The sequence below is a fragment of the Meleagris gallopavo genome, chromosome 7 (assembly GCF_905368555.1).
Source record: "Meleagris gallopavo chromosome 7, MGAL_WU_HG_1.1, whole genome shotgun sequence".
NCBI classification, from domain to species: domain Eukaryota; kingdom Metazoa; phylum Chordata; class Aves; order Galliformes; family Phasianidae; genus Meleagris; species Meleagris gallopavo.
In genome coordinates this window covers 35417590-35439964 of record NC_139410.1, presented here as the reverse complement: position 1 = coordinate 35439964, position 22375 = coordinate 35417590, and the positions used below count along the sequence as shown (strand labels likewise).

Genomic DNA, 22375 nt, shown 5'->3' with positions numbered 1-22375 from the left:
GGGGCAGATCCAGAGGCCCCTTTCTGCAACCACGCTGTGGGATTCTGTGACTAAATGATGGTGTGTCCAGAAATTATCAGTGTAAATGTGCACAGGTTATTGGGAGCAGCCCAAATATACGTGTGGGTGATAGGGAACATGCGTGCAATCAAATGCTAAGTAAGTTAACAGATATAAAAGAGGACTTTATAAATGATGGTGTTTGTGGGTATTAATAGTTTCCTCGCTATAAATACACAAATAATTCAGGAATAGTTTAGTAAAGCAAGGTAAACCACCAGCTGAAGCAACAGGGAGGGAGCTCTGTGGGGAGGAATGCCCACACCTCACCTCTGTCCCAGGGCCAGAGCAGCTTTGGCGTGCAGGAGCCCAGTGCCCTCAGAGCACCTGAGCCTCAGGTGGACAAACAGCATCCTCCAAATGGTGCCTCGGGATGCAAAGGATGGCTCTCCAGGCAGGACCCGTGTGGTGAGATGGGGCTGCAATTGAATCCGTGAGCATGCAATTCCCATGTGAATCCCCAGACAGAAATTTTCCTACTTCCTCTCCACGTGAGGGATGCTCTGTAGGCTCTTTGGCCATCCTGTGCTGGAAAACAGCCCAGCTACTGGGCAGCTTTGGTCGCTCTCTGCCCTGGACCTGTGGGGAGCCTGGCTGGATTCTGAGAGGGCGAGCACTTTCTCTTCCAGAGCCTGCCCTCCCAGCAGCACCAGCCCCACAGGTGTGGCTGTAGAGCTGGACACTGAGTTCCTTTATGCTGCTGTGACCAAGGTTGCTGTTGGGAAAGGAATTTTTGCTTCTCTGTGAAGGATGGATTTTATTTCTGCCAAAACATTTGCGGCTGGCTGAACAGAATGAATCTGTAATTTGGCAGTTAATGCGTCCGTGAAAGAAAAAAAACTTATTAAACTTAATCGAGTTTTAGGTTTTCATTATTTCTGCTCTAATAAACCCAGGAAAGTGCGCTGCATGAGCACAGTGCTGAGTGAGCTCTGCTGGGGAGGTCTGCAGCCTCAGGCTGTGCCAATGGGCAGCACTGGGTGCTCAGCTGCTCCCTGTGTGCCTGTGCACACCTGGGTGTGCAGAACAGGAATGTCTGCCAAGTGTGCTCACAAACATTGTGTGTAATGTAGCATCACGTTTCATGCATCTCATTTGTCTCTCTATAACTATATATATATATGTGTGTGTGTGTATTGAAATTGCAGTTTGGTAGCTTTGCTCCTTTCCCCGAGCAGCTGCTGATATTCAGGAGTTTGCTAGGGAGTTGCACAGTCAGAGCTGGAATTAATGATGCAGGCAGGTATAGAAGTTGTCTCTCTGTCTCCAATTCTTGTCTCTTTCGTGTCTGCTGCTGATGAAGGCAGGCTGGTTGTGGAGGGCAGTGCTCAGGAGGGACACGATGGCTCTGCTAAGGATCAAAGCCCTATCTAAAAATAAAGTAGAAAATCCATAGCACCAAACAATTCCTTGTCTTTAAAGTCAGCAGCAACAGCTGAGCAGTTTTACAGCCCGTCGTTCTCCACCGCATCTCTCCTCCATCTCTGGATTTTTGGTACCCGTGCCCGTTGCCATGGCAGCGCTCAGCATCCCTGGCCGTGTGTGGCTCCCTGCATCCAGGCTGGCAGCTGCTGCTCTCCTGCAGCTTGTTTGCTTTGCAGCAGCCACAACAGCAGCCCCGCGGTGTTGGGCTCCAAGTCATTACTTAATGCTAAAGGGGATTCTTGATTCTACATCCATACTTGTGAGTTGCTGTGGGGAATGCGTCCTTTAGGAATTCACTGGCTGATTTGAACTTGGTATCTGCAGATGATAGCAAGCAAGTCTAGAGAAAGCAAAGATGATGGAACTAATTGTGGCAAAAAGTTGCAGTTGTGCTTAAAAGTGGCTTTTCATACTTGAAAGAATGTACATAGAATTATTTGCAATCGTTTGCTGGCAGCCTGGCAGTGGAGTGGAGGAATTGAGTTGCAGCAGCAGCAGGGTGAAGGGAAATGGCCCTGAGTGACCTCATGGGGTGCTGCACCATGAGAAGTGATGGCCTATGAGTCCTGCTCTGACAGTGAGCCCTAGACAGTGATCAAATATCTGCGTGATCCCACTTTGTACCAATAGAATGACATAGATGTGGTAAATAGAACTTGTGGGATCACGGAGCCATTTAGGTTGGAGAAGACCTCTAGGATTCTATGATTCTTTACCTGTTTTGATGGGAATGTTATCAGTGCAGGTGTCCCCCTTACTTCCAAGGGGTCTGCTGTTTTGTGGCACTCCCAGAGATGGAGATAATTACATTTGCCTTTGACCATCAGTGACCCCTTAGAGGTCAGTGCCAACACAGGCACAGAGGACCTGCTGCAATTCATCCTTGTCCAACTTCCCATCCCAAGCAAATCCAGACTGTAGCGAGTACATGTGGAATACATGAGTAGAAGTCAGCAACATTAAAGGGGTTTTGCTCTCTTCCTCTGCACATATAGGTAAACTTGTGCAGCTATGCACCTATTGTGCACAGATAAAACAGATATGCGACGTATTAAATGAATGAATAAATATATTTCCAAGCTTTTGTGGTTCTTCCTGAGAAAATGCCACCCACTTCTAGATATAAAGCTTTCTAATCTTTAAATTTGCACACTTTTTTTTTTAATTTTAATTAATAGATTAAAAAGCAAGGTAATTAATGATGCCAAGGTAAAATAGTCTTAGATGAACATAGGTGTTGTAATTGTGCCGCTTCTAAGCCTTTAAGAAATGCATCTTTCAAAGCAATTAATGCTGCTCTTTTCATGTAGCTACAGCAATTATGCAAGCATTCCCTAATTGTGTAGTTTGCATTCCATGGGATGCATGGCCAGGGTTTGTAATAGCACTGTTCCCTGAAATACCCACTGCGTTATTCACACTTATCCCACCCACCCACAGTGTGAGTTTGCACAATGGGAATATTCAGGCTCATTTCCACAAAGCAGGTTCTGTTTCCTTTTGCCTTCTATCCCCCCAAAGGCTGAGCAGGGTGGGAGAGGGCTCAGTGACCCTTATGGGTCCCATCCAACCTGGGGTATCTTATGGTGCTCGGGAATTACCAGCAGGCAGTGCCCCTTGGAGGGCACAGATTGCGTCGGTAAATGAAAGCAAAGCGGTTTTTGTGGCTCCATCTCCTAAGATGTTTTTGGAAAGGCTGACGTGTTGGTTGCAGGGATGGGTTAAGTAATGGGAAGGTGAAAGGATTAAAAAAAAAAAAGACAGCCCAGCTCCTGTCCCCGTGCCTCCACCAACACACGGCACGTGCAGCTGGGATGCAGCAGGCAGGATGGTGTGATGCTGTACCAGAGTGTTTGGGTCAGGAGGGACGTACAGCTCGGTGACTTCTAGAGCTGTAGCAAATCCTTAAAGTGTGTCATTATGAAGATCTCTCTCAACTAAGTTCAGAGCATGGTAAATGACGGGCAGGCTAAGCACCCCCAGTCAGAGCTTTAAGAACCATTTGGCAAAGAGCTTTGCTTTGTGCCCCTACCCTTGGTCCCATGGGGAGCTCTTTCTTCATAGCTACCAATGGGGCCAAGGGAGATCTCCTTCCTGTACCCTGCACTATGCTGAAAGATTTCCAAGTGCAACCTTGGAAATGCTGGTGCAAAGGAAAGGACAGCTGTTGCCACGGCACTGGAACACGTTCCTGCTCCAGCGTCCTTTGCTGTGCTACTGGAGCTTCAGGGCTGGGTGCTGGCATAGCAGTGGGCAGGAGCAGGTGCACGGCCCCAAGGGCTCTGCTGCGTGATTCTCTCTTTGCAGTTCTCCCTACACCTTCAGTCAGGGTTGGTTCCTGGGATGGGATTTCATGCTGCACTGTGGGGCAGCACGGGACATCGGGGGCAGAACGCAGGAGCTGCGTGAGGATAAATCCCCATCCCAAAATACGGGTGGGTGCCAGAATCCTCTGCTATTAATACAGTGGATTATAGCAGTCTCCTAAATGCTGGGGTGTGTGGGCTGGGCATATATAGCTAACAACTCCTACTTCCCCACACGCACATGTACTGTGCTTATTGCTCCTTCAATGCGCCTTGAAGAAAAAAAAAACACCCATCTGATATATTAGCATTTCTTCTAATTGATGTCAGCTCTAATCACAACCACCTACATAAAAACAGCTCTACACCAAATACTGGAAAAAGCAACAACATTTCAGATTGGACTGGATGTGCGTGACAGTGCAGCTGCCAGAAGTTGTTATTGAGCAGGAAAACTGGAAAGTGAGAAAAGTGCTGCATTAAATGTGAGCTGTTTGGTGGTGCTTCACCCGTCGTGTAGTCTGGGATGAAAGTGAGAAACCTAGAGGGAGCTTTAGAAAGGCTAATAATGATGGGAGGAGAGATGAAGGCCTCAGGTTGCACCAGGGGAGGGTCAGGGTGGGTATGAGGAACAATTCCTTCTCCAAAGAGCAGTCAGGCAGTGGCACAGCTGCACAGGGAGGGGGGGGTCTCCATCCCTGGGGGTGTCCCAGAGCTGTGGGGATGTGGCACTGAGGGATGTGGGCATGGGGGAGTGAGCTGGAGGTCTTCTCCAACCCTCAGAATTCTAGGTGCCACTTCACTGCTCCACCAGGATGCCAACGTGACAAGTCACAAATAGGCCATAAAGCAGATAAAGTTGCTTGCTGGCCAGAGTAAGCAGGAAACCTGTGCCCTAACCCAGAACAGCTAGTCGTGTGTACGTATATGCACGTATATTCTACTCCCATAAGTTACTCCATCTTTTTGAATAGATGTAGCAGATTTTTCACGATGTTGCTTATGTTTGTTACGGACACCAAATCCTTCTGAAAGCCATTGGAACAGCTTGTTTGGATACAGTTCATATAAACATATCTAGAACTGCAGCAGATATGATGAAAAGCCCTGGTGCATGGCATGGCTCCTCCCGGGGTGCTGAGCACCTCTTGTCCCATGGGTTCTTTGGAGAGGCTCCTCCTGGGATCAGTGCTTCTTTGAGAATAAATACCTTCTTTATCCTAAGTCTTCAAGAGTAGAGGAATTTCACCAGCCTTTGGATCTCATCTTTGCAATAGGCTGCCTTCTAGAAGTCTTAAAGCTAAGGCACTTGCACAGTGTGCATGGAACCAGACTTCATTCTGCTGGGTACAAGCTGCAGTTTCACTTGTGTTAGCCAGAGAATAGAAATGTCAGGTGAATGGTATGGTATGAAGTATGGGGGTGTGTATCAAAATAGCACGGAAAAACGCATCAGATGCACCACTGGATGTGAAGATAATCCTCCAGCAGCACGCTGGGTTTGCTGCTTTGTTCTGGGTTTGGCTTTGCTGGATGGCTGTTGGAGACAGGGCTGGGGAACCTGTAGGAGAGTCATTTCCAAAGGAAGAGTGATGAGGCAGGGGGAGAAACGTGGCTAAATAGCTTTGCTCGCCCAAATACCATTTCTAATGCATGCTGTGTACTTACAGCAGGGTGAGTTTAGGAGCTGGTTTAAATGCAGTGTAAGATAATGGAAGTAACATGCAATTTTGTGGTATGGGATAATTCTGGCTCCTGTCTACAAAAGAATGGGAACTGGATGGAGACAGGGTCAGTTGGACTTCATCCTTGCAAACACTTGCAGGTTAAGTGGGCAATTATTTGAGGCTGGCCTTTCTGGCAACATGAATGCTTTCAGAGGGAGCTGTGTTTTTTCACCTCTAAATCTGTGTGCTTATTAAGATGCATTATTCATTTTTTGAATAATAAACAACATGATTAATTCCATTAATAATAATGGAATAATAAAATAATAATCGCTGTGTACTTTTAGTTAAATTATGCTCAGGGCTATCTGTGAGATTTGATAACTGCTTTCACAGAGGAAACTGTCTGAAGATGGCAGGGAATCCAAACGTACCATATTTCTGATGCTGCTGCTCTGGAGAAGAATCCCTGAAGGTTGCCCAAGGCCATGGATGGGCCCTGGGCAGACTGAACTATGGGAGGCGGCCAGCCCATGGCAGGGATGGGGCTGGGGGGACTATAGAGTCCTTCCAACCCAACCATTCTAGGGTTCTACGACCTTCAATGTCCCTTCCAACCCCACCATTCCAGGGTTCCGTGACCTTTAAGGCTCCTTCCAACCCAACATTCTGTAGCTCTATGATCTCTGCTGGGTTGAAGCTAGGCTCTCCCCTGCCACTCACGACCGTGCCCACAGGGTGAACTCTCCTGCCTATAAAACCACTATTTTTTCAGTCAATTGGCAACTTCAGTCCTGGGGGGAATGACAAGCACATGCTTCACTTTTCAATATTTTATTTTTTATTTTTACAAGAGAGGAGAGCAGTAAGCTGCCATTTGAAACTGTAGCACATATAAATATTTCAATTCTACCTCAATCCAAAGGGCAATCCTCCTGAGAGCTGCGCCGAGGCTTCTGATATCGGGAAAGGCGTTTTTTTAAATATTCATTTGAAATATTAAAGATTTAGGAGAGGCTCGATGATATTGCTTTGGCTGCGAGTCGTGATGTGAATCATAAGGAGACAGGAAGGTATTCATCATGTTTTTGCTCCAGCAAAGAAAGCGAGATTTAAAATAACATCCAGCACAACTTCAGTTCCCAGTGGTGTTTACCAGTGTGCAAGGCTTGGGCAGTGTTTGCATTTTAAAGCCCTGGAACTCTCGATGCAGAGCATCCTCCTCCAGGACCCACCCCATGCAGTTGCCACCATGTGGTGGAACTCCTCAAATTGCTCCAGCTCTGAGCATAGGAGGGGAATAATTTAGGGGACTAATGTCTATTTCTGTTACGCTCCACCAGCAATTATACACCACCTAAAATTCCTGTCTACATCCACCTCCTTTTGTATTACTGCATTGGGCAGCTATGGATTTTTCAATCAGATATTTCTGTCTCTGCAAGACCAAAATTGAAAAGCCTTTCTTTCTTTCTATCCTCTCTCAGTAATTCCTGTGTCCCTGCCTTATGGACAGTGGTTATTAACTGTGCTGGTGCAGCACATACCTTCCATATGCAGCTCTGCCAGAGTGATTTGCCACAGACTGAAGCCCGTGGCCATGCCCATAGGTCTCAGCTGATGATCTGCAGGAAATTAGATGCTGTATTTTTATTGTGGATAACCGAGACCTTGCAGAACACAGGGAGATGAAGACAGTCAGGCCCGCGATACGTTTATTCTGCTCTGTCACCATAGAAACAGATAATTCACCAAAGGTCCGTGTCAACAAAGCCAGGTTGCAAGATGGGGCAGAACGGGGCTTCACCTCATTCATAGAAGGCTGTGTCCAGGCCCTTGTGAGCAGCCTCCCTCCAAGCACTCAGTGCACAGCTGGGTGCAGACTGAGCACTGCCATCCTGCTCCTTGCATTGCTGTGAGCCCAGGGCAGTGCAGGGAGCAGGAGGAGCTGCACACCTCCATGCACTAAGGCAGGACTGGGGCTGACAGCTACATCAGCTTTTTTTTTTTTTTTTTTTTTTTTTGCTTACAAGATAAGATGTTGATGCCTGGATTTAACAAGACAATAACTTGTCTCCCCACCACCCAGACCTACCAGCACTTTAAAATGTTCCTCCACTGCTGCCTTTCTGCTTCATTACGTTTGGTGCTGAAGCATCAGAAAGGTAGCTGACATCTCTTACAGAGTGTGTCATTTCCTTTACACAGATTTCCTGAGGGCTGAGCAAACCACGTGTGTATGTACAGCAAGAAATACATACAAAAATACATAAATTATGCAATGGCATTCAGGTATCAGTATAGAGGGCTGGTGGGCTGGTGAATGGTGTGTGTGCGCAGCTGTGTGGGACTGCTGGTAGTGTTTGTACCATGCAGGGTCTGCAATGTGAGTGAGGCATATTACTCATGTGGCAGATTGGTTTGGAATATCATTAAAAATATATATATGTTGTTGAAACTGTCATTTCTTTCTGCTTTTTTTTTTTTTTTTTCTTCCTTTTTTTAAAGTATAGGTTACAGATGGGGGTGGGGGGGGAAAACCACTGGGTTTGCCTGGTCCTGCCCTACTGCATGCTATGAAGTCAGTAGAAGGGAAATTAATTCTCTTCACTCAGAGCTTTCTGTTCACTGATGCCACAGGGGATAGCTGAAGCAGAAGTGACTACATTCCTATATATTCCTAAATGACTATATTCCTAAATGACTCTATTCCCATCAACAGTAACAGCAATGTGCACTGATGTGCTCCTTGGCTGCATATTTCTATTTGACTCCATCATCTCGGTAAGATTCAAATATCAATTAGGGAGGCAGAAAAGACAGATGTGTTTATGGGATTGCTTTCTGACTCTGTTCCTCCTGCTCTGCCCTCAGCACAGGGTGCTGCTGTGCTCTGTGTCACACTGCTGCCACTCTGCCCTCGGAGCTGCCTCTGCTAAGGGAGCAAAGTATTAACAGGCAATAGATTTGGGAAGATACAGTGAGGGGGTTTCTGCATTTTGCATATAATGAAATACAGATAAAAGTGTAATGTGCTGATGAAAAAGAACAAAATACTTTGCTTTATAGTCTTAAATGTGTATGTTACAATTTTTTAAAATAAAAAATTGTTATGCCTTATCAATACTATTACCAGCTGGTATCCTATAGTTTTGTATCATTCATTCTCACAATGTGAATTGGGGAATGATGAGAACATGGGCTGATGTGAATTGGGGATGTTGTCAGTTGGTGACGGTGTGAACTGGGGATGATACAAATTGAGGACAGCATGAATTGGGGATGACGTGAATTGAGGATGTAGTGAATTGATGGCAATGTGAATTGGAGATGATGGGAAGTGGACTGGGGATGTTGCAACTTGGGGATGATGTGAATTGAGGACAACATAAATTGGGGATGTTCTGAATTGGTGACAATGGGAACTGAGGCTGCTGTGAATTTGTGACCATGTGAATTGGGGACGATGTGAACTGGGGACATGAGCAATCACATAGTGATCGACAGCCTTGGGCGTTGTAGGTGTGATGTGGGGAACCAATAAGGCAAGGAAACCAGCCCAGCTGAGGGCATAATTTTTTTCCCCACCTTGAGCTATGCCTTTTTTGCTTTTTATTTCCTCTGCGACTGCCAGAGGGCTCCAAGAATGCCCAAGGAAGGGATGGCTGGAACCTTCCCAGGGAGCTGCTGCAGGATGCCAAGAGACAGCTCTCCCTGGTTATTCACTCAGCAGAGATGCTGCTCTGCTCGGTGCTGTCTCAGCCCTGCACGCTCATCCATCTGCCATGAGCACTCTGGCTCAAGCCATTGGTGTGGAATGAGTCCAGCCCTTTGGTTCTCAAGGCAGTGCCCAAAAAGCTGCTTATGAAAAACGACAAACATTTTGGACAGAAATAAACATAAGCAGTTGGAAAGCGGGAGTACATCTGAAGTAGCAAGAAGTTATCTTGCTGTTTGCTATGCATTATAAATACACAGCCATCTCAAGTCAGACATTTTCAGGGGGATTTATGCATATATATTATGTGAGCACATGTATTTCCCTACACAAATGGTGCCATAGCTGGGCACACACCCAAGGAAGCTCCACTGAGCGCACAGTTTGCAGCTACCAGCTCAGCCCATCCTCCCTCCCCTCTCGTGCTGCTTCTCAGCCCTTCCTCAGCTTTGATGCCCAGCACTGGGCTGAGCAGGGCAGGTCCTGGTGGGCCTGAACTGCTGGGGCTGGAGCAAAGACAAATCCCACACCTGCATCCCTTGGAAGGAAAGAAGGGATCTGTGCATCCCCAGCCCGCATCCTGCAGGGGAGGAGGCACAGATGTTTGTTTTGGGAATAATAACTCAAGTGCACTTCTGCAGCACTCAGAGGAGGGCTGTAAACAGGTAAACAAAAATGGTGCTGCATTCGTGCTAAATAGTGCTTATAGCCACATGGAAATTAGGCTGATAGAAATGATAGGCTCTCTATCCATCCCTCTCTCTTTCCCCATTCTCCATCTCTTTCCCAGTCTTTTTGAGTGCTCTCCTGGCAGCCCTGCTGGCTGGCTCCAAGTGGCACACATTCAGGAGCAATGCACCACTGCCATCCAACATTTTTAAGGACTCTGTGGATGCAGTTGAGCTCCAGCCATCAGCCACCACCAGTCCTGCACTGGTGGGGTTCCCTTGCTCCTGCAGGCAGAATAAAGCTCTTAGATCTCATTCAAAAAGCAATCATATTCTTCTCTGCCCCAACACATGATGAGCATGAATTTGTTTCAAGCTGTTATTACACTGGGGCACTTCTCTTTCTTTCTTGCTCCTCTTCCCCAGCCATCTTATTCCAAGTATTTAAACAATTCCAGTCCCATTTCTCCCAGTAAGCACCAAAAATTCACTCTCTTACAACACAGCTGAGGAAATAAATTCAAATGTATTCTGCGTCTGGCAGCACGGCGTGATTGATGCAGCTCCGTGTTGCCATGTCTTTTTGTTCTGCCACACTCAGTAATTCAATTATGCTAAACAGAGCTTCAATTCCCCGCATTGTGGCATGCCTAGCACCAGCAGCAGGGCTGATTCCCAGTAACTCTGTGTAATTCTTCCTAAGAAAGCAGAGAGGAAGGGCTGCTATAAGCAAGGAGAGACCTGACAACCACTACGAATCTGAGGGATTCATATAACAGTTAACTATGGAAATACCATATACCAATATAACAGCCCACACACTGACTGGTAAGCAGCTAGGACACACAGCCCTTCATGAAGGTAATAAAGAAAGGGACTGGCTACAGACAAACACCCAGAGCATCACCAAACTGAACAATTCCGAAAGTTTAATATAGCTGTAGATAAAACTGAGCTTGCAGTATTAATGAATACAAGAGTCTGTTGTTTTGTATTATTCAAATAAACTTGTACATTTATACAGTTATAGAGTGCATGCCAGAAAATGCATTTAGCTTATTCTAATTCAAATATGTACAATTTACAATATAATTCAAGCATAAATTCAGCAGTAGAGAACACAGACCGGCTGTGCAGTCGAACAAACAGATACACTTCTCTTAGCACAAGCATTAGGGCTGGGTGAAAACGTTCAGGAAAAACACAAAAGGGGCCACATCATTAAAAATGAAGTGTTAACCAGGATTAACTTCCTGAACCCAATAACCAGAGACAGTTACCAACCATCCATGTTTTTACTTTCACTCTCAGTAACAGAAGACGCGTATATTTTAGCCTTAACGTACATCATACATTGCAATACAAGCCACAAGCCTCAGAAAACTTGTGTACAACAAGGACAGGAGAATTATTTAAAATGTTGAATCAACTGTCACTTTCAGTATTTTATATGGCATCAGTTCAACAAACACGAGACCGCTGTCCCAGTGTTGGTGCACAGGCACCCAGCACCTCACCACCGCTCGCGCTCAGCCCCTTACATTCATTGTGTGCAGCACATGGCTGGGGACACTCCACTGCTCTTAGCATGGAGGCATGCTGGCTGTCCGTATGGAAGCCTGGGTGCAGGGGGCTGCCCCAAGACCTGCTGTGTCAGGAGGGGCTGCAGGGAGGTAGGCTGCCCTGAGCACGATGGGTGCCCCATCCCTGGAGATGCCAAAGCCATGGATAGGGCTCTGGGCAGTCTGAGCAGATGAGGGACAGCCAACCCGTGGCACAAAGTGGAACTGGGTGATCTTTAAGGTTCCCTCCAACCTAAGCCATCCTATGTTTCTACGACTCATCAGCCATCATGACGCTGGTTCAATGTCCTTAGCTTTCTGCTTTGGACTGGAGGTGGCATATTTAATGTGGATGCCTGACCTTCGTATGTGGCCATTTTCACTCGGCCAAGGTCGTGTGGAAGAGTTACAAATGGCACAAAACTCTGTTTATAAAATGGCCTGAATAAGTGTTAGCAAATAGGGGAAAAACATTCAGCTCTTACCTTGCAACGTTGGAATTCTGCTCATCACTTGAGTGTACAGCATCAGCACGCAGGGAGCCACACACACACACAGTTCCCTTAAACAACAGGCAAAGTATTACAGTATGGCCAAAGGTGTAAAAAGCATGCAGTGCCACTCAGAAATCATCACAAACAGTGGAAAAAACCTTTAGTTAATATAAAGTCCATGAGTGCACAGCTGATGGAGCACTGGGCAACTTCCAGGCCAAGCACTGAGCCCCAGTGGACGCTCAGCCAACCCTTCCAGCAATATTGCATTTCTCAGTTCTCATCCCATGCCACCATTTCTATCCAAACCAAACTACTGTTTCCCAATGAAGAGCAGATCCATCCTTATTGAGCAAGCGTAAGCATGCACACCCAGTGGCCCAGAGCTCTCAAGCCAGAACTGCCCTACACGACTGCCATTGCACTTGTACATCTCCAAGACCACACAGCTGTGCTTTGCCTCCAACACCTTGATGCCATGCTGCCAGTGCTGCCCCATGGTCTGCCTCACCCAGACCTCCCACTGAAGCAAGACAGAGAGCCTTGTCACTGCCCAGCTCCAAAATAGCCACCCTGTTTTGGGTCCTTCAGCACAGCCCAGGCACTGCAACAGCCTGGTGTTAGGCAGGGTTAAGCACAGGTGTTGGGGCACAACAGCAGAGAGGGAATAAAACAGGATAAAAACCCCAAAACCACACAGAGCCACAGGAGGATACCAGACCGAACATTTACACAAAGTATTACTCATTTCAAAACCCACAGGGTCAATCTTGGTTAACGTCTTTGCATGTGTTCTCACCACAGAGAAAGCAGTACAGGGATCACCATGGGACACAGCAGCTCTCACAGCTCTGGCTGCAAGATGTGGGCTCACAGAACCACCGCTGGGACCTGGGTTTGCAGGATGGGTTTGCAGAGTAAGGGAGAGCAAAGCCCTGGCACACAGGGGCTGAGAGGAGCCCAGCTCTGCTCCTGGGGCAGAGCATCCACAACAGAAGCCTGGCTGACTTCAGGAACAACTGAATAACAACTGTTGTCATGTTCAGCTGTCCTGAGAAACCAAGCATGTTGTCTTACAGGGATAAATGATGGAAGGATTCTAATTTTTTTTTTTTTTCTAATTTTATCTGAAGCGCCAATTTCACTTAGTTCTTTACAGTTTTTCCTAGCCTTATCAATAGAAGCTTCTTTTCTCAACAGCGTCTCGTAAAATACACTAACTTTTTTTCCAGCAGTCTAGAGGCAGGAAAAGAAAACCCAAGAAGAACTTAAAGCAAAATGTAAACCAACAGTTAGTTTAAGGCCAGCAGGTTTGGTGTGAGGAATTAATGAATACAATTCCTTTTAGGATAAAAATAAAATAAAACGAAAATCACATGCATTGTAACTACTTTGTTGAACAAAATAGAATCATAAAATAGCCTGGCTTGAAAAGGACCTCAATGCTCATCCAGTCCCAACCCCCTGCTATGTGCAGGGTCACCAACCAGCAGCCCAGGCTGCCCAGAGCCACATCCAGCCTGGCCTTGAATGCCTGCAGGGATGGGGCATCCACAGCCTCCTTGGGCAACCTGTTCCAGTGTGTAACATCACAACCCTCGTCAGAAAAAAAGAAAACGAACTCAAATTATAACCTACCCTGAAAGTTACCCACTCACACGTTTTACCTGCTACTGACTCTTAAGAAATACGCAGGGAACGGAACACCCCTGGATGCATTTTTCAGAATATACAGTAATAAATATAGTAGGAGCCATGCCAGAAAAATCAGATGCAGGAATTGCACACTATTATTGCATGCGCATCGTGGTTCTACATGCCGGGGGCAGACGGCTCTGCTGGCCCCGGGCAGCCTGCTGGTGTACCCACAGCCCTGCCAGCACAGGGCATGGAGCCACGTGGAGCTCTGGTAGGCCATCCTCCTGCTGGGGCAGTCCGGCCTTGGTAGCTGGGTTATGTGAAGCGATCCGAATTCATTTTTCTCAGTTTTGGAGGAAGGTTCCCTTCCATCCGCCCGCCGCCCGACAGTTTCTGGAGCTTGGGCGGCAAGTCGGCCACAGACTGGCTCATGGGATCCGACATCATCTTGGTGGCTTTGGACACCAGTTTCTCTTCTGAATTCCCAGGGACTGAGCTGATCCGCTGCAGTTTCATGGGCAAATCGCCCATGCTGTAGGCCTTCTCTGAGGTGGTGGAGCTCATCCTGAGGAGTTTTTTAGGGAAGTCGTCCCTTCCAGTTATTTTCTGCAGTTTGGAAGGTAGTTTTATGCCAACCTCATCCAGACCATCCAGGCACTCCACCGAGTTATTCCTCTCCTTGCTGTTGCTGACAGCGGGTGCTATCAGGGGCGAGGACATGAGCAGCATCTCCTCCTGCTCCTTCACGCTGTACGGCGGCGTGGGGACCTCAAACGTCGCGTGGAACTGCGAGTAGTCGACTTTGAAGAACCCTTCTTCCAAGGAAATAACCGGGAAGAAGCGGTGGCCCCACAGCACCTCATCCTCGGTGTAGGATGTCCTGGCCTGGCACGTCATCCCTGCAAGCAGCAAGGGACAAAAGTGCATCTGTTAGACACAATTTAGGAACCGCACAAACCTTGGAGGTTTTTGAATGTTTTAAAGGAAAAGAGTTGATGTTTTTAAACATATGAAAGAAAAGGCATTGGCACGTCTACCACTTTCACATAGTTACTATTAAATTGTCATTCTCGATGGGAGAGGTGCCAAAAAAAAAAAAAATAGAGAAAGGGATGTGCCTGTATGAATAATTCATGTCTGTTCTTATGGCCACTTCTGAAGGCTCTGCTGATGAAGGCAAAACACAAGCTATCTTGATAGCCTCAGCACTGAGCTAGCAGGAGCTGCTAACTTGAACGTGAACTTGGACTTGTTGCGACCTTAAAGGATGGCCTGGCTGCTCCACATACTCATCATATTCACCAAAATACATAAAGCATGAGGGCTGGTTTTGTGTATCGCTTGACTGAACCAAGCCCATCCTGGTGCACTGTGCTCCATTGGAACGCAGTGAGCACGGGCTGGGAAATGCATTTATTTCTCTTTAAGTGCTTTGCTGGCAACCTGCCCACAGATCACAGATATATAGCGACCTGGCCGAGATCAAAGGTTCCAACTGTTAGCACAGACAAAGAAATACGACCAAAGGGCCCAACACAGCCCTTGTCTTCCCTTCTGCTCCTGCCTCTTGCCTGCACATGCTGCTCCTCCTCTGGGCCATTGGCCCTGGCTGCCTGCCTGACCTCAAGAACCAGATGGAAGCAGTGACTGGGGCAGCTGGAGGTTTCCAGAGTATGTGTGTTGGGTTTTCTTGTCTTTATTCCCCAGATGGCATCTACAGCAATCTAGAAATATGGCTACACAGCCATTTCATCCTATGATCATAGAATCATAAAATATCCCAAATTGGAAGGGACCTGTAAGGATCATCAAGTCTAACTCCTGATGTAACAAACTGACAAAAGGACATTTTATTCTCAAATCTTAAATCTGCCTGGACAATCACACGCTCTGCCTGGTTGGCAGCAATGCCTTTAAGTCAGGAGCAAGTGAAAGGAAACTTTGGAAAGCACATGAAAAACGCTACCAGGGCTGTAGGAAAGGGGAGCAGGGCATGAATATGCATCTGATGACACACAGCCAGAGAAGTAAAACATTATTATGCTTCATGTTACCGCTATCGGGATGAAAGTTTCAGCTTCGTGTAGAAATTTTGATTGCTAATACTCCACAGGACACAAACCTCACAATTTTATCCCTTAAAGGAAAAGTGTGAACATGGGAAGGTTTTGCCCTGGCTGCACCCCTCACTGCCCACAGTGCTTATAAATACCACTGCTAGTGCAGCTTTCAAACCCAGCCCATCCCTGCTGTCACCAACAGAGCAATACTTTACACCTCATGATGCATTTTCACCCTGTGTTTCCATTTTCTTTATGAAGCGGAAGCAAACGCGTGCCTAATGGGTTTAGAAAAAAAATCCACAGTTTTCACCAAAAAAAAAGGTAATTACAGTGAGTACTTCTGCCATCTGCAGCCTTTATCCTGCAGCAGTTCATTAGCTGAATTTTCAGAGGGAAAGCACGACCCTTTCCCTGCTGCTCCCCTAGACCTGACCCCAAGGGAGCCTTCATTAGGACAGAGAGCTTCCAGCAATGCGTGCACGTGGCAAAGCAGCACTCAGAGCTGCCCACAGAGCAAGGGCTGCTCGACTCCATGACCTGTGCTTTAGATGGCAAATGAACTTCAAATGCAGAGCTCTCCTTCTAGGACAGCTGGAGAAGGACTATGTAACCATGCTGATGGTACACAAAGTTGGACCTGTGCTGCAGGGCTGCCTCACAGGATCATAGAATCACAGGACCATGGAATTACTGAGGTTGGAAAAGACCTCTGAGACACCCCACCCCCCAAGTCCAACCCTCACCCACCCCCCCCCCCCCCTCCTTCCCACATCCCTCAGTGCCACATCCCCACAGCTCTGGGACACCCTTAGGGATGGTGCTCCCCCACTCCCTGTCAACTGTGTCACTGCCTGACTGCTCTTTGGAGAAGAAAACGTTCCCTAACACCCAACCTGACCCTCCATGCTCCAGGCTGCCTCATGCTGTAGGACTGCCCATGCCGCACTGTGCTCCAGGCTGCCTCACACTGCAGGGCTCTTCTGCAAGAAAATCCATCTTTTATTGTATCAATGTAACCCTATGGAAGCTCATCTGAGAGAGGAATATTTGCAGGTGTATCATTTTTTCTTCAAGTTCAATGCATTCTATTCACTAACAAACCCAAGGTTGCAAATTACTCAGCAGTCCCCCAGAGGAGCTGCAGCTACTGACACACTTGTCGGCACCAGGAATAATTGTCAAGCTAAGCAGAAGATGCTAGGAGGTGCTGAACGTGCTCTGTTAAGGCACTGGGCAAGAAATCAGTTCAGATTTTCCTTCAGCTCCACTGCATTGCTCTGCTCTCCCTCCCCTTGCCGTGCCCTCAAACTCCTCATGGCAGAATCCTACGAGCGTGGCAGTGCCTCTCTGCAAGCAGTCAGCCCATACTCAATACATGCCAGGTATGGAAAGGCTATTTCTCTGCCACCAACAGCAAGAGTCAAACTCCAACAGCAAGAGATGGGAGGGCATGGCACCGAGCAGAGCACAGCAGGGCAGGGAACCTCGCCTTCCTCCTGGCTTCATGATGAACTTCAGCTCAAACACATCCAAATGGGAGAACACCAAAACTCAAAGCAATATTATTTCCAGGCTTTCCCATAGGCTGTCATCTGCAGCAGTGCTCCTATCTGAACAGCCACCACTGTACTACTTTCTATGTCTCCATACTTAATCTATGCTCTGCTACGAGCAGCCCTGCCATCTTACAGCAGGTGCAGCTCCTCCTGCTCCCACCAAATCAACCAGGTCCCAGACCAAGCTCATGGGTTCTGCTCTGCCTCTGTTCATAGAGCCACCACTGTTGAAAAAGACTTCTAAAAATCAACTAGTCTGTCATTACAGATTCTTCTTTTCCCCAAGGAGTTATCCATCAGCAGGTACGATACTGACACTTCTTTCCATGCCTTCATCATGTTAATGGGCTGCTTACATTTCTACCAGCTTGTCTATTATTAATATTCATTTGCGGTATAAAATTTAAACTCTCCTTTGGAATAAACTCTCCGAATGCTGCGCAGCCATCCATTTGTCAAAGGAAAAGGCTGAGATGAGCATTGTTTATCACTCCAAACATAGGCTTCCACCACAAAGTGCTCTTCAGGGCTGACTGCAATGCACATTAACAAAGCTCTAGCTGAATAAAAAAATCACAATAATGTACCTGAAAAGTAGGAACAACTGTCCAATAAGAAAACCTCTATTATTTCAAAAAACACAGGATGCAATAACATTGTTCACAGTGCCAGAGGGAAGAGATTTCCAAACAGAAGCTGCTCTTCTGCTAGCAAAACATGTTATTTTGGCTGAATACACTGCATGCTCACAACTCCAAATCCTGAGCATTTTGGACCACTTCACCTAAGACTGTCCTGCAGTGCTTCCACAAGAAGCTGGAGCTGCCATTCCTCCTCCTGCCCATGCTGACGATGCCACACGTGTACATAGAATCATCACAGAATGGCCTGGGTTAAAGAGTACCACAATTCTCATCCAGTTCCAACCCCCTGCTGTTTGCAGGTCACCAACCAGCAGCCCAGGCTGCCCAGAGCCACATCCAACCTGGCCTTGAATGCCTGCAGGGATGGGGCATCCACAGCCTCCTTGGGCAACCTGTTCCAGTGCCTCACCACCCTCTGGCTGAAAAACTTCCTCCTATAAGAACTTCCTCCTGTTCCACCCCAGAAGCCATGCAGTGAGGCACAGCACCCAGCCTCCTGCCCCTCCACCACTGCAGATGCCAGGTGCTGCAGAGCTGAACCCCATGGGATGCAGTTGAGAACGGAGCTGCTTGGGGCAGCCCCCCCATGTACGTGCTCCATGCTCATCTGGTCACACTGGGACAGCCCAGCCATGCACGTCTCAGAACATTTTCCATCGCTGCCCTTGAATAAAGTAGAGCAGAGCTGCTGTCCAGGCCAAGCATGGGTTAAATTGGTGAACCTTGAGATTTATCTGAAGGCATTTTTTTAATAACCATGCCTTTGCCTTTCATCATTCGCACTGTCTGAAGCAAGCGCTATCACCGCAGCAAAAGGCATCTATCTGCCATATTATAAGTTATTAACTACAAGTTATTATTTCTAATGAGGTAGAACATTTGCTGTTAGAGCCCCGGCCGGGCTGAAGAAGTGAACGCAATTAGCTCAGCTCAGCCAGGCGGCAGCTCTGCCAGCTTTTGTTTTCCTGTCCGTGGCTCCAGCAGCTCAGCTCCCCATCCCAGCAAGCACAGCTGGCAGGAGGGGAGCTCCCAGCACAGCTCCCAGCCACCCAGCGAGAGGACAGGATCCCTCAGCATCCCAAACCCCAGTCATTAAGATCATTAGCGCGATTGCTTCAAGCTTTGCTACAGGATCAGGCTCGTTCCACAACAGAGCAAGACCGTTCCAAAGGATGGCAGTTGTTGACAAAAGCCCTGCAGAAACCTAATTCTATCTGCAATAACCCTCAAGTTATGTCTAAATTTCTAAAGGACCTGTATGGGGATGGCTGTATCCAGGCAACTCCTGGAACTCACAATGTGCAGCCTTGCAGACCTGGCAGACACGCTGCCACTTCTCTTTTTCTTGTTTCTCGGGCCCTGTGCATTAAGACTAATTTAGCACTGCCATCTGAGGCCATGAAAGCAATGCAAGGAGAGAACTTTGGTGTGAACTTGGCATAATGATACACCGTGCTGCACTACCATGGGACCAAGGGAAGATCAGCAGCTCCAGCAGGACAGAGGTGGCACGACTGCCACAGAAATCCATTTCTCTTGGGCTTCCAGGATGGTAGAAAAGAGAAACAGTGGCTTTTGGAAACCAAGGGAACAACAAGCTGGTTGGCAGCACATTCAGCACAGTATCCCAATGGGAGCACCTGGCTGCCGAGCCTCTCTCTGCCTGAAATGAAAGTAAATGACTGAATTCTGCAATAAGACAGAAAATGGGCACCTGAAATGCGAGGGCAGAAACAATTCAGCCAAACCCAGAGTGATGGATGCTCTCAGGCTTTTCCTCCCAATGTTTGCTGCAGCATTATTTTTTAATACAACTTAAAATGACAAGCTGTGCCACGCACAGCTGAGAAACACAGCCCAATTTCTACCCTGACAGCAGGCACGGTGCCTAAGCCTTAATAGTTGCCATCTATTTTGAAGGAGCAGCTATTCTTAGCACCAGCGTTCTTCCACCATAATTCCAGGATACATTTTTTATTAGGTGGACAATCGTTGGAAGTGCCATAAAACTTTGTCAATTTGCAGCTGCCAGCCCCGGCTGCTGCCCAGCCTAATGCCTGATTTATGGCACAGCACTTCTGCAATCCCATGTTCCTTAACAGAGGAGAGGCAGGCAGACACTGTGCCACCTTCACATGCTTAATGGCTTTGATTATTTTTAAATAACATTCCAATTAAATAATCGCTTCTAAAGATGAAAAAGTGGCGTTTTATCAAATCGTGGAATTGTTAAGGTTGGAGAAGCCCTGTTGGATTCCCAAGCCCACCCCCCCATGCCCACATCCCTCAGTGTGGCATCCTCACAGTTCTGGCACACCCCTAGGGATGGTGACCCCGACTCCATGGGCAGCTGTGCCACTGCCTGACTGCTCTTTGGAGAAGGAATTGTTCTTCATATCCAACATATTTCCTCACAGGCAATGCTGCAGAATGGCAGCCATCAGCTGCTCCTTATCTGCACCCAAAGGCCCAGCATCCACGTGCCAAGGAGCCAGGGGCAGACAGCAGAGGGGTGAGGCTGCAGCTACAAAGAAAAGAAAACATTTGGATTCTGATAGCTCTGCACATGATTTTTTTCCTTCCATAGCAGGGAAGCAGAGAGGCTGCCCATTTCGTCCTTTTAGATCCACTCTGCTTTCTCTGATGACAGCACAAGAGGGATGCAGTGACAGGACGGGGTGCTGGCATGCCCCCCATGGCACAGCATGCTCTGCCTTGTGGGTTGGAATTCCAGACAGCTTTTCACAGAACACTTAATGCTTAACCACCATCTATCATTGAAATCTATAAACCACGCCAGCGAAAGGAGGTCAGAGATCAAACGAAGGAAGGATGTATGCAAAGAGGGAACAACGGGAGCGAGGGGGATTGAGTAACAAAACGCACGCATTTATGCAACAGTCAGACATCACTCTTGTGCTGAACATTGTAATTTCTCACCGCACTGAATAGCAAAGGCAGGCTGCTGCCTTGCTGCCCGATTTAGATGCGTTGTTTGTGCTCCGGTGCTATAAATACCTCCCAGCTCGTTCAGGCTGTGCTCTTCTCCCAGCAGCTATCTATCTATCTGCACGCTTAAAAAGCCAGGGTATTTTTCTATCAGCTGCTCCTCCTAGGGCAGTTTTTAATCAGCGAGGCACACAGCTCTCTGGCACCTTGCAGACAGCTCGCCTCGATGTCTAGCAGGATTGCAGCCAGCGTGTGCTGTATGGGGCACTGAGTATCACAGAACCTGTGTGACAATGCCCAGCCCTGCTGCACACAGCCACACTGCCCCTGCCTAACAGCTGAATGCACAGTTAATGCAGTGGCAGCAATACATACTATCTAGCCTGGTATTTTTCATATATCATTTTTTTTTAACATAAAAAAAAAAAAAGAACCATGTTATTTTGGAAGAGCAACCTGTTCCCTCCCTTCTCCGTGCAACAGTGAGTCAGGGCTGATTTCAGCCCTCCAGCCCCTCTCTTGGAGCAGCTCTCCCTGCAGAGCCATCTGCTGCATGCTGCTCCCCACCTACCAGCACCGAGATGGCAGCTCTCACTGCCCTGCACCACACACAGCAAAGTGCTCTGCAGAGCCCCTTCCAGCCTGAATGCTCAGTGCTCCCTGCCCCTGGGCAGCTCTCCTCATGCTCATAGCTGCTAATCTTTCCCAAAGAAGCACAGAGCCAACAGCAGACCCCAGGCCAAGAGGAAAGGTGATGCTGCATTGCTCTCCTCCAGGCCCAGGCAAACCACAATAGTTTTGTTTGCAGCACAGTGTAACTGGACAAGCCACGGAGAAAGGACTGCTTTGTGAAATCTGAACAAAACTGTTGGTGGGCAGAGGATGCAGCGGGAATATACAGCTTAAAGGAAACGTAGGAGCAGTCTGCCAATTCACCACAAAAGGAAAGAAAAAGAAATTGAAAAGATCTTGAAAAATTATTATTCCCCTTGAATGAGAGCATTTTAGTTATGAGATCAGCAACACAAACATGAGTCCCAGTTCCCTTGGAATACACAAATCCATCAGTGGTCCCATGCTCCTCCAACACCCACCAGACCATATGCTGCTCAGCACCAAAATAGGGCTCATCCATCTTCAGGGCTGTAGCAAGTCTGAAGGAGTATCATACGTCACAGACTGCCTTCCTGGGATGGAGAACTGCATCTTCACATGGAAAAGCACTGGCGCTATGCAGTGCCTCTGAGCTGCTGTGTGCAGGCGGGAGATGCAGGGACCCAGCAGGACAGCAGCTCCTGGGGATGCTGGGGGCTCACTCACCTACACACACGTCCAACATAGCAAGCGGTCTGTAAGCAATGCTGCTGAAAGCAGCATGCCATACTGAATGGCAGCAACACAAGGAAAATAAAATACAACACAGCACTGTGTTTGAAAGTCAGTGTTCCCTATTTAGTGTTGTTGGTCTGACATGTGTAATAATTAAGCGAGTATCTTCACAACACTCAACACTGAAGGGCAACCCATTCATCCCCAGAGGCGCTTCAAATGAAGCTGCAGTGCTGCTGTAACTTGTCCTTCTGATCTGCATCCCCCTGGCTGCCTCCAACAGGACACTCAGCATG

At 47.5% G+C, this 22375-nt stretch overlaps 1 protein-coding gene across 1 annotated transcript in view; it reads right to left on the bottom strand.

The window, feature by feature from the left end:
• Positions 1–10756: 10756 nt before the first annotated feature.
• The window catches only part of KCNJ3 (potassium inwardly rectifying channel subfamily J member 3), a 31851-nt gene continuing 20232 nt past the window's right edge, over positions 10757–22375 (bottom strand). The window contains exon 3 of the mRNA XM_010714083.2: positions 10757–14437. Coding sequence (XP_010712385.2) covers positions 13854–14437 — 584 coding nt within the window. The 3' untranslated portion in view covers positions 10757–13853. The remainder of the gene's footprint in view (positions 14438–22375) is intronic.